Source organism: Protopterus annectens, chromosome 10.part0 (genome assembly GCF_019279795.1).
Source record: "Protopterus annectens isolate FY-2018-M chromosome 10.part0, PAN1.0, whole genome shotgun sequence".
In the NCBI taxonomy this organism is placed as follows: Eukaryota; Metazoa; Chordata; order Ceratodontiformes; family Protopteridae; genus Protopterus; species Protopterus annectens.
The window spans coordinates 1,219,262,169-1,219,275,055 of record NC_056744.1 but is presented as its reverse complement, the minus strand read 5'-3'; the positions used below and the strand labels follow the sequence as shown (position 1 = coordinate 1,219,275,055).

Sequence of the window (12,887 nt, the reverse complement as noted above, 5' to 3'; positions counted from 1 at the left end):
GATCTGTTGTTATGGTTGGTACATAACTTACTGTTGATAGACCAAAGAACATACAGAAAGAATGACCAGCTTTTCTTTTCCTTTGCCAAAAAACTGAAGTTTTGGGAGAGCTCCAGTGGGATACAGCCCTGACTGTGGCCCACATGTCCCAGCTTTGATTAGCAGTTATGGCATGTGCTATGGTTGGTGTGGAGAAGGAGGATATGCTTATCCTGGGGGGTGGCTTGGACTATCCAGTGCCACAGTCCCTCTGAAGAGGGGTTTTGACACAAAGGATAGCCCACAGGGGAGAGCTTAGTGGCTCCAGTGGGGGTATGGGTCACTTGTTCTTCTGCCTCCCAGAGAGGGGTTAAGGCAGTACTGAAATACACCATCATTGACAGGATATCAGTGAGCTCACAGACCAAAACTGTTCGTCTCTATGACGGCCTCCTCTGAGTCTGTCTGATAGTGAGAGGTTTGATGGTTGGTATGTGCAGTGGTAAAAAGGCATATATAGCAAGTAAAAAAGATTAGTTTAGCTTTACCTTCTTGGAAGATAAGCTTGGGACTCTATCCCGCTGTTAAGGAGAAGGAACTTTTTCCTGTCTGATATGAAAGTTATATAGTTACTCTATAATCACGTCTGTCTAAAGTAGATACAGCCTGTTTAATGGGTATAATGGGCAAGAGAGAACCTTCAAAAGAGCAAACGTTCTTTATTTGTTTTGCTGACTGCCAGCCACTTTGCGTGCAAGATCGTGATACAGCAGGGACTGGGAATTTGCACTTTCCCAGCTGTTGTGATCTCTGTGCTGTCATATATAACTAGCAGGGTGTGTTTTGGGGAGAGCGCAGGGGCGGCTTGCCCTCCTGCATAATGCTGTTTCTTCTTTTATTTATTTATTTTATTTGTTTGATTTTGTGATTCAGTCCAAAAAGATTAATATATTTTCACTTATTCTTTCGAGCATACGCTGTTTGAGATGCTCCCTGTAATGTACTTTCCTTCCATCCTTCACCTTTAGTATAGTTGGTCTAGAGTACTTTTCTTTCCATTCTGCTGATTATCTTGCATTCTTGAATCACTGCTGCAGAAGATCTGGAGGGACAAGGGAACCAGCAATGGAAAATGGTAAGGAGGAGGGTTCAAGCAACCTTTGAAAGTTTTATCTGCCGGGGAATCCTAATACCTGTATTTATTAATACATATGTGTATATTTATATACATGTATACGTGCATACACATGAAATATATGTGTGTGTGTACATACATACATACATACACACACACACACACACATATATATATATATATATATATATATATATATATATATATATATGTGTGTGTATATTTATAGGCTGTTTTGAAGAATGGATCCACTTCTTGCTCTAATGCTACAGGAAATACATAACTTTCATTTTTTTTTAAGCACTAAGAAATGGTCTAAAATAAAGATTCTCTGGTTGGTCAAAATACAAAACTCTACTGGCTCATTCTTTGTAGATCCTAGAGGGGTGGGCAAGAACGTAGACCTGTAGTCTCTTATTTTGAGATCCTTGTGGGGGACTATCTTTTGGGTTATTTTTGTATTTTTTTCTTGATTATAAGTGAATCATTTTATGTATGTGTGTTTTTCTCTCCTTTTAGGAGGAAGCTTCTCCATATTCACTCCTTGACATTTGCTTGAACTTCTTGAGTTGTAACCTCAACAAGTTCTGCTGGGTGAGGACAGATGGAACACTCTGCTTCAAAGACTATATATTTTTTCCACTGGAAGTAGCTGATCGCTTATTGTGGATGATTGCTCATCATGGTAAGGTAAACCCCCTCCTCACCACATACCTAACAGTAAATCATTGCTCTTTTGCTTGAGAGTAAGCCTTTTTAATAAATACTGTTTGTGACTAAGCATTTTAATAAAAATTCTGTTATAAGAAGTACAAATATTAACATGTCAAATGAAATTGGAGAATGTATAACGAAATGTAACAAGGTGCTAATTTATTTTTCTGTTTCAAACTATTGTACTTATCTTTCTGTTCTTTTTTCACTCATTTCACAATAATTTGCGTTATTTTGTAGTCACGAATGTCATATTAATCAGGTAAGGGGTTCTTTATTGTAGAATTAAGCCATTTAGTGAGGGGAAATGCTGTGCAGTATTTAGAAGGAAAGATGTTATACAGAAAACATTATATAGAGGTACCACTGTTAAAATATACAGCAAAGTGGTGTACATGTGTTGGGAAGGGTACTACATGGGGTTTTGTGTTTTTCATTACTGTTTGTACCAGATTTGGAAAAGTAAAACATTCTGTTGCAAACTGACATATATTTTAATATGCAATTCAGTTTAAAAAGCTGTACTGACCAGAATCATACATTCACATGCAGAGGTGACTTAAATATTGTGAATGTGATAATGAGAAGATCTCATAAAAAGAGGTACATCTGCAGTAAGCAGTAGGACCGGTGCCACAGGAATTAGAATTGTTTAAGTAAAAACTTTCCCAAGTTGCCTGGAATCTCTCACCCATTACTTCTCTCACACTGTCCAGTTCTTCTTTGCTGCTTTAGAAATTCATCAACAGAATATGGCCCTAGGCTAGTTTCTGTTCTTTTTGGTGAATTTTCTAAGTTTCAGCTTGGCACTGTGTCTCAATATTACTCTCTTAGTCTATCAACCTTTTGTCACAGTATTTACAGATTAATATTTCTGTCAGAAAATACTTTTCTCACTTTCTGCTCCATTGGACCTAGTAGGCCTGTTCACCTCTTGACATCCAAGCCTTTGTTCAGAAAGTATTCCTGTGTTTGGGCTATTCTGCCTGCAAACAGGTATACACATTGGCTAATACAGCACATTTCTTTGTTCATTATATTCAGAATTTAAACAGGCAGCATGTCTTAAATGTTATGAAAAGCTTAATTTGTTGTCGCAGGTTTTGCCTGCTCCATAATAATATTCAAATTGTAGTCAGCCTTCACGTTGTTCTCTGGTACCTTAGTCAAAACACCATTCAGTTTATACTAAAAATGGATCCAAAACTTCCTAAGATAGACCAGTTAAAATTTTAACTTTCTTAAAAGGCTTTTCATATGTTTCTTCCATTTGCTTCTGCTGTGGAGATTTTTCACTCCAAAAATTTGTTTTGAAGTGCATTTCTTCAGAAAGTAAGGAATCTGTAAAAATAAAGTCTACTTTAATTGTAAAATCTACCAGTCCTACAGGAACCATTGTTTAGCATCAGTCTGTGAGGTACAGGCTGGACATAGCCTTGTACTTGTACTCACCATTTCTACCAAGCACTGACTATGAAAAACTGTAAAGTCTTTGATGGGCCTCAAGCAGAAGGCTGCAATCCACTTGCTTGCTCCATTTGAACTGCAGTTCTGAAGAACTTTATCCTTCCTGCCTGCCTGGATATTCCTTTTGACTGTCTCCTGTGTCTTCATTGCAGATGGCACTGTCACCATCCTGTTTTAATTCAGCCAGTGTTGGCCATAAGAATGTTGATACTGCCAGCTTTATTGCTTGCATAGCACCATCTGACCATGGCCCTGGCACTATATTTTCAAGCTTTAGCTGTGCTGACACCATTAATGTTTCTGAGAGTGCTATCTTTCTTGACACTGGTCTTGTTAACATTGGTTTCTCCAGCATCAGGCCACCACAGGACCCCTTTCTCTCACTGTATTCTCATTGCTAACACCTTCAGCAGTGTTCCCATTACTTTTAAGCCATTGTAAAAGAGTGCTGTACTCTTCAGGTTCTGAGCCCCCACCACAAAAAATAAAGTCTAGGAAGGTAGTAGCTAAGATGAGCTATATAGTTTTCTATAGCTTCCTTTGTAAAGGAACTTTATGAGGTGGAAGGGGCCAGCGTTTTGTGCCCGTTGTGGCACTGGGTTTGGGGAGTACTGGAACTTAGTCCAGTAAAAGGCAAGATGGTCTTTAGAACCCGTTTCCTTTCCCCATAGAAACTGTACAACTTCATAGGTTCATAAGAGTGTACTAGACTAATGACCAGAAGAGCCTTTTTAAGCCTAGCCATGTAGAAGGCCTCTGTGGATTTGTACTGTAATCCATTTGGGTAGTATCAGCTTTTGTGCATATCTTGAAAGCAGGTACTAGAATTTATACTGGAGAACCCAGAATGAAAGAAAGCCGATAATTGTTTTGGATCACCAAGGGAATACTCAGTTTGAGCAAAGACTCCCATATACACTTCGAGCAGTTAAATCCTACAGTTTTGACATGAGCAGTAAGGGTTGCATTACCTACAACTCAAATGATTATGCCTAAACATTCAAGGTTGTGAGCAAACGACTGAGCTTATAAATATTTGCCCAGAGACTAAAATGGCAAATGGTGAATCTTTGGCATATGTATATCCAGACCATTTAAAATGTTTCATCTTTGGAAAATGATGTTAAGGCGACAGAGATCCAAGAGGGGCCTAAAGTCATTTGTCTTTCTGGTGCTAAAATAATCGGGGGAAAATATCCTAAGGTTTTTTTGTTTGTTTGTTTGTTTTTTTTAACTAACATTTGCAGTCGCTCTTTCCCAGTAATGGCTTTTCAAGATGTTGTCTAAGAATGCACATACATGCTAGTCTATTGCTGGATATCACATTTAATAAGAAGCCGTCTTGATTACATGAGATATTAAAAAATATTAGTCTAATTATTTCTGCTGAGGTCTATTACTTCTACCTGGGTCAGTGGTGCTGAAATCAATGGAAGATTATAATAAGCAGTAGACAGTCACAAAACAATCACATTTATTGCATTTGCACACATTTTTATTGTTTTAGGAAAGTGATGAGTTGTAGGTGCCAAACAGGTTCATGAATTGAAGCATGCACACTTTGTTTATTATTTATTTATTTGCCATTTGTTAACTGGATTATTCTGACTGGGCAGGAAGCCCTTTTTCAGCAGAGGCCTGAGGAAAAAAGCTCTAAAGCAAAAAAAAAAAAAAAAAAAAACAATGCAAAACGTATATTACAATAGAGCATAGTTAAAAATATGGATAGTAACCTGGGAGAAGATATTGTATACTAACAGTAAATATAATTCTAAATAAAGTCTTGAGATAGTTTTGTGTAGAGTATGAATGATGTTGAACACTTTGGCAGTTAAAAAGACAAATGAAAGGTAGTTACCATTCAACAGGAAACAGTTTATGAATTTTTTTTTGTAGATTGTCAGTAGGAAGAATGAAATGACATGGGGTAGAGATAACCTATCAGAGTATTGATAGAGATAATTGAGGAAGAAAGGATGAGGAGGGAAATAGGTCAGGTTGGAGGGAGATGGGGGCAAGACCATGCTTTAAGCATGTAATCTTTTAGCATTTGTTTGAAACTGAAACTACTAGTGATTGTTCTTAGGTCAATGGATAGGGTCTTCCAGGAGTTAGCAATTGAATAACTATACCGAAGTTTACCTGTTTATTTCCTGGGCTTATCAATTTCCAGGAGATGTTGGTCTGCACTACGGAGACAGCATTTGGGAGTATAGGGGGAGATTAGGGTGGAGAGCAGGGCAGAGGGATGGATTAGTTAGAGTGAGTGAGGTAAAGTTGTGGAAGTAAGAGTTGCATTTGAGCTTCTGGCCATTGAAGATTTTTGTAGAGCAGTGCAGTGGTGGGAGCGATAAGGAAGGCTTGTAGCAAATCTAGCGATTTTATTGTAGGTAGATTCAAGTTTGGTCATGAGGTTGGTTTGTAGATTAGTGAGTATAGGTGCAGCATAGAAGAGAGTAGGCAGTAGATAAGCTTGTGCCAGAGAACGTTTTGTGTCCTTGGTCAGGTATTTTTTTCTTCCTATATAACAGGCCTAGTTTTTGTTGTATTTGTTTTGATGACCTGAAGGATGTGGATGTCAAACTTAAGTTGGTCGTTGAAACTCATACCAAACTCCATGGTGTTGTTATTGAGTGAGTTGGTAGTATTATTGAGAGATTATTGAGAGATGAGACTGAGGAGGAGTTTTTACAGTGTTGTAGAGATTTAGGAAGGAATAGAAATTTTTTTTTTTTTTTTTTTTTGTATTAAGTAAGACTTCATTGCTACTTAGCCATTTTTCTACAGATAGAAGTGAGTCATGGGTAAGGGACTGAGGGTGGGGGAGATTATCAGAACAGGATATGATAGTGGAATCATCCAGCATACTGGATAAGAGAGGAGTCTGGGCAGGCTGTGCAAAGATTATTTGTAAAGATGTTAAAAAGGAGGGGCCCTAATATTGATCCTTGGGTGAATAGGCAGGAAAGGAGAGGAGGCAGATAACCATCTGACAGACTGGAGTGTGTCAGAGAGGCAGCTAGTGAACCAGAGTATAGAGATTAAGATTTTTAAGTTTAGTTAGAAGCAGAGTGTGGGAGACGGTGTCAAAAGCTTTGGATAAGTTGAGGAAGAGACTAGAAACTCATTTTTTTCATCACAAGCTTTGGCAGTGGTCTGTATAACATTTGTGTTAGGAGGTTTTCTTTTAAAAGGTAGTCAAGAATTTGTTTATGTATACATTTTCCATTATTTTGGAGGGGAGGACAGAGTAGCAATGGGGCGATAGTTGGAGGGGTCAGTAGAATTTCCTCCTTTATGAAGGGGAATAACATAAAATTTCGTCCATATTTTGGGTACGGTATTTTTCAAGGATGGAACAATTGATAAGTATGGAGACGGGGTAGGCAATTTTGAGAAACTGAGGGGGTAAGTTATCAGCAGATGGTAGAGCAGGATTTAAGTTTAGAGAGAAGAATTCTGGTATTTGCAGTGGGGGTACATTTCAGAGAGAAACTTGAGGCAGAAGTGGTGGGAGTGGGATTGATAGAAGAAAGATTTGCAGATTTATTTTTAGTAAGATTTTTGATTGAGTCGATGAAGAAGGTGTTTAGTAGAGTAGCAGTATCAAGGTCAGACCCATTTGGGCAGAGAATTAGATGTAGCAGGTTTACCTGGATAAAGGAGCTTATTAATATTGTTCCAGAATAATCTGGGGATAGAGTGAGGATTACTTAGTAGTTTATGATGATATTGTCCTTTGTTATTGTCGGTGTTTTTTTGGTACAGTTCCCGAGTTCTCTGTAAGTTTGAAGATGGGTTGGCAGTTTATTTTTTTTTCTATCTCTTCCAAGCTTTATCTCTTTGTAACATAAGGTTACGAGTAGACTGTGATAGCCAAGGTGAGAAGTTAGATTTTAGTCTAATTTTTCTGATGGGGGCTAGGGAGTTTAGAGTATTTAGGAAGATTTCATTGAATTTGGAGAAAGGTTGTATAAGAAGGACCAGTTGAAGGAGGAAAGTATATCGTTGAAGGTAGTAGGATTGAAGTTGGACAGTTTGCGACACTCTTTGAGACGGTGGAGTCTGTCGAGTTGTGGAGAATGTCTATAGACTAGGGTAGGAAGATGGTCACTGAGAGAGTTTGGGAGAGTCCAGGGCTTGTGATATAGGTTTGGGTTGGAAGTGGGAATCCAGTCAAGGATTGTGCCAGTGTTAGTATGCTTATTATATCGAGTGGGAGAAGAGATGAGTTGAGAGAAGCCATAGAGGTTTATGGAACTATGGGAAGTGGAGGGAGTCTATAGCTGTTCATGCTTACATACTATGTTCTCCCCCAGGGGTCTGTTCCCATCTATTCTATGACCTCTCCTTTTTTTCTCTATTAATTCATGATTTACCCTTGGACATTCGTTAGCTGCAGTGTTTAATGTATGCAGGTATGATTGCAATCATCAAGGATGGTAGGAGTACTTCAAACATCAATACGGGACAACAGAATGATTTCCAACTGTTATGAAATGTGATGGCCATAAACAACGTAACAGTTAACACTTTGACTAGCAGTATGTGTTTTAGTAATGCTAAATGTTTGAGTAGACGTGGCACACCAACCATAGCTGATGCTTCAGTCACTCCATTGCTGTTATCCACTAAACAGAGATACCTGGACATCCTACTGCATCAAACTTTTAACAGTCAGACTGTACTGAATTAGTACTTAGTCATGCTACAACTCAAAATGGCTTTCTAAATCTCAGACTAACTTAACTTTGAAAGTAAATGGGTAGTTGCTTTCATTGTACTCGTAGCTAGGCTGGAATACAGACTACCTTTAATTGCCTAATTACCATGCGCTGAATGCAAACTTCTAAACTGATTTAAATCAGTGAAAACAAAATTTCATTATTTCATTAACCAGGATAATGTCAGAGTACATCACTGCTCCACCTTTTCCAAATGTAAATGGCTACCTCTTCAGGCCAGAGCAGCACTCCTACTAAATACCCTTACATAATTGTGATGATGGGCAGTGCATAATCCTAAAAAGCAGACTGTTTGGCAGAGAACCAGTTTATTGTCTGAGCACTAGTACTTGGACAGCTTTCATTTAAACTAACTTGCACTGAAGGAGCTGTCTCCTAAATAGTTCCATTTGAATGGAATGCTGTCCCTGCTGACATCAGGGAAGTTTGTTTGTGTCTTTCGGCTTTTCCCAGTTAGGGGTCGCCACAGCGGAACTCTGGTCCGCTAATGATTGGCAGTAGATTTTTACGTATTGGCTTGCCGGGCCTAATGCACAACCTTCAATGAAGGAACGCCCATTCACGCATGTCGCTACACAGAAGACGCTTTAACTGAGAATCGAACGGGCAACGTCTAACTGTGAGGCGGCAACGCTACCGCAGCACCACCACCGCAGTTCTGCTGACATCAGGGAAGTAAATTATATAAAACTCTTTAAAACTAGGCTTAAAGCAAAGTTAAAGGAAATAAACAAGTGCATTGCTTTGGGGTTAATGTACCATCCTAGCCTCTCCTATCTCTATGTATATAGCCCTCATTGTTGACGTACTTAAATTGCTCACTAGAGTATTTGTGCTGACCTCTGTACTACACAGATCCCTTCTAACTACATGTCTACATTTGCAAGGATCTTAATACTTTGTAAGGTCTCCCCAGTCTAGCTGATCTACAATAAAATAAATGACAGCACTGAAAAGGGTTTCGCAGTAGACGCAAATCAAGAATAAAATGCTCTATACCACACATCCTTAGTAATTATGGTAGTGCCTCTGTCTTGTCTACTGTATGCAGTGTGTTGTATCACTCAGTGGGTCTACTTCAAAACATTGAAATTTCATAACATTGAAATTCAAAACATTGAGACCAAAACTTCGAAACCTTAAAACACTGAGAACCCAAAACAATGAAAACTCAGAACATTGAAAGTGTGCTTCATAGTTTCATAGGTGTGTACTAGGCTAATGGCCCTGGAGCCTTTGCAAGCCTAGCCCATAGAAGTGCCCTGGCATCAGGCTGCCTGATGTTGGTTCCCAGTACCTCTAGCAAGTAGAACCACTGGAGTGATCCCCGGGGTGAAATTTCTATTACCCATGCACTCATCAAGATTTCTCTTTAAGAGGGACAGTGAGGTGCTCTGCTTGACATGTATGGGAAGTCTGTTCCAGAGCATTGGGCAGTCTCTGGGTGAGGAACCTCTCCCTCCAGCATGTTCTGTTGATTGTGGTAATGTGGTTGAGGTCTCTGGAGCGTGTTTTGCGGAGGATTGGGATTTCTTTAGATGTAGCATTTCTAACAGAGCTGGGTCAGACATGACTTTGTAAGTCAAGCAGAGATAGCCTGTAAGTAGGCGATATGAGACAGAGAATAGATGAAGTCGTTGAGTCTGTCCATGTAGAACATGCCTTTAATGCCTAGGATCCTCTTCATGAGGTACTTTTGTGGCCTCTCCTGCTGTTGCAGGTGTCTAGTGAGGTACATGCCAAATGGGGCATTATACTTGATGACTCATCTGAGGGAAGAGTAGAGAGCGACGATGACCTCTTTCTTACTGGATGCAAAACCCTTTGTAATGAGATGCACCACATAGAAGGGCTTGACCACAGTGGCAATGTGGTGTTCGAAGGAGAGGTTGCTGTTAACCTGCATCCCCAGATCTCTTATAATGCCTTCAGTGTTCATTGGGCTGCTATCGATGTGGTAATTAGTGGGAACTGAGTTTTTACCAAAGGGAATGCCCACACATTTTTTGACGTTAAGCTTAAGGCCATGGTTTCGACACCAGTCTCCGTGAGTGGTCTCAGTGAGGCCTTTTCTGTAGGATGTCTGCATCACTTTGGGAGTTAATAATGGTTTACAGCTTGTAGACGTCTGCGAACCTGGTCAGCCAGAGTCCCTTTGTGTTACCCTGGACTTCTGAGAAATAGATGCCGAACAGGACAGGACCCAGGACTGATCCCTGTGGGACTCCACTCATGACTGGTCAGCAGTCTGACTTGAAGTCCAGTACTTTCATACTGTGTATTCTCTCTGTGAGCCAGTTTGCAATCCACCTAGTGATATAGGGGTTGATGCCTAGTTTGGTGAGTTTATCAATAATTCCCAAGTGAGGAATGGTATCAAAGGCCTTGGCCAGATCGAGCTAGGCTGTATGAACTGCCTTACCTTCATCCACAGCCTTGGTGACTGGCTCAAAGAAGTCAACGAGGTTGAGCAGGCATGATCTACCTTTCACAAAGCCAAATCGCGTGGGGGTCTAGAGTTTGGAGTTTTCCTGTATCTTTGTTAATCGGGTCTATGATGATGCACTCCATAGCATTGCATATCAGACTCATCAGGCTAATACGGCAATAATTCCCAGGGTCTGTAGTTGCTCCCCCTTTATGGAGAGGGATAAATGTAGCAGTGTGCCATTCTGTAGGGACAAAGCCTGAGGTGAGGCGGTGACAGAACAGGTTACACAGATGTGGTGCCGGTTCACTTTGTAGTTCATGTAGAACACAGCCAGGGATATTATCGGGTCCTATGGTAGCTGCATTCTTGGCCTTGGACAATGCAGCTTTAACCTGTGCTGCAGTAATGCTGGGTGCCTGACATTCTTCCGGTATTGTGATTGGTCCTTGGTGGGGAGGGGTAAAATTGGCACAGAATCCGTCGGCCAGTATGTTGGGAATATCTGTTGGCTCAGTATAAGAGGTACCATTGCAGTAACTCGCAGCAAATCCGGGGATTGCCATGGAGGTTCTTGATATAACTATAGAAGGCTTTGTGATTCTTTTTATGCAATTTTGGCTTCATAGCTGGCTTTGGAGGATTTGATGACGGATCTCAACTTTTTGTTAAGGCTAATAAAGGAGTTTTTCCAGTCTTGGGGCTTCACCTTTTTCTGCAGCAGTGTCTTCCTTCTGTTGTAGAGTTTATTAATGGCAGGGGACCACAAGATTGGCTTCCTTTTTTGGAGTAGAGCGTCTTGGTTCTGTTGGGTATGGCTAGTTCCATGCATTTATGTACATGTTTGTACAGTGTATTGGTGTATGATTTGGCAGTCATGCACCTATTTTCCATTGGCATGGGTGCCGTGAAGTTAGCCACCTCTGTTTTTAGAAGCCCAAAGTCAGCTTTGGGGAAGTTTTTCAAGGTGGTTACCTTTGTGGGGGGGGGGGTGAGGTGTGGATTTCCATGGTGATTAGTTTATAGTCTGATCTGACCAGGGAGGGATTGGCTATTGGTGCAGAGCAATGGTTGCCCATGTTAGTAATAACCAGGTCAAAGATGTTGTTTCCTCTAGTGGGGGTCAGAATGAGCTGGTCCAGGGTATTGGAATTGATGAATTCCAGGAAGCGTTGGGCCAGTGTATTGGTGCTTCAGTAATTTTCCCAATTTATGGAGGGGTAGTTGAAGTCTCCTAGTATGAGAGTGTTAGGTTGGACCTTGATAGATTCCAGCGTGCTTAGGAACATGAAGTGAGAGTCTAGGGACAAGGTTGGGGACCTATAGCAGGCTATGACCTGGATCGCCGTCTTACCCAGTGATGTTCTTCGTGTTTCACTGTTGCAGTCATTACATTTGGGTAATCTGCTGGCAGGTTGCCCTCAGTCGGCCTGAATAACAAAGTCTTGGGTCCTGCATCGGTTGCTGTCTCCTCTTCCATGATGTCAGGTCTTCAGGGGTATAAAACATGCAGCCGACACCATTTTAATCAGTCTTTCTTGCCGCCCGGTGCCTGAAGCAGAAGCAGTTCGCAAGTGCCGGTCGGCCGACTCCTGAAATTTTTGTTTTCGAGTTTCAGAACCGAAGTCTTCAACCTAAAGCTAAGTACCCCGTTGGGGAAACTTTTTCTTGCTCCTTACCGATGTTAGTAAAAGTTAATAATTGTATTACTTGTGGGAAGCAAATACCTCATAAGGATTTTCATTTTTACTGTATTCCTTGCCTAGGCCCTGACCACAACATGCCTTGCTGTCGGTTTTGTGCTAAATTTAACCAACGCACTATTAAGCGTCAGTTTATTTTTGCTTCTAAATACTTTGGCTCAAGATTTAACTATCCTGAAATGTCGTCGGTTAGCAATCCAACTACCGAAATTCACAAAAAATGCAAAGAAAAAGACCGAGACAGACAGTCGAGGTCCAAAACCGATGACGAAGCTTCTCCTAAGCCAGTCACCGGTTCACCGGTACTCAGTGAGGCACCTTCGCAGCCCCTGATGCCCTCTACTTTTGATTCGCAGACCTCTACCAAGACCCATTCGGAGTCCGGGATGCCGTGAGATTCTTCAAGTATTGAACCCGTGGATGTCTCTCCCTTGGATGGGTCCGGAGCCGCTGAGCAGGCCTAAAGATTTGTATATTAAACCGACGCCATCATCAAAAACAAGGCCAAAACCAACTTCTATGTCTAAAAAACTGACGCATGAGCCATGTGTTCAGGCCCCTATGCCTAAAAAACAAATGATCAAAATGACTGAGGATTTAATTACCTTGATCAGGGTTTCCCAACCCCCTCCTGCTAAGAGGCCTAGGCAAGGCACTGATAATGAATCGATTATGAATCTTCAGATCAGGTTTCCATTTCTTCTGATCAGGAATTT

The 12,887-nt window shown here is 40.8% G+C and overlaps 1 protein-coding gene across 1 annotated transcript in view; it reads left to right on the top strand.

Annotated features, from left to right (window-relative positions):
- The window catches only part of ZYG11B (zyg-11 family member B, cell cycle regulator), a gene marked incomplete in the record, with an annotated part of 797,045 nt that overhangs the window by 101,321 nt on the left and 682,837 nt on the right, over nucleotides 1-12,887 (top strand). Inside the window, 2 exon segments of the mRNA XM_044085958.1 lie at nucleotides 1,077-1,114; nucleotides 1,634-1,799. Of these exon segments, the coding sequence (XP_043941893.1) occupies nucleotides 1,112-1,114; nucleotides 1,634-1,799 (169 nt within the window).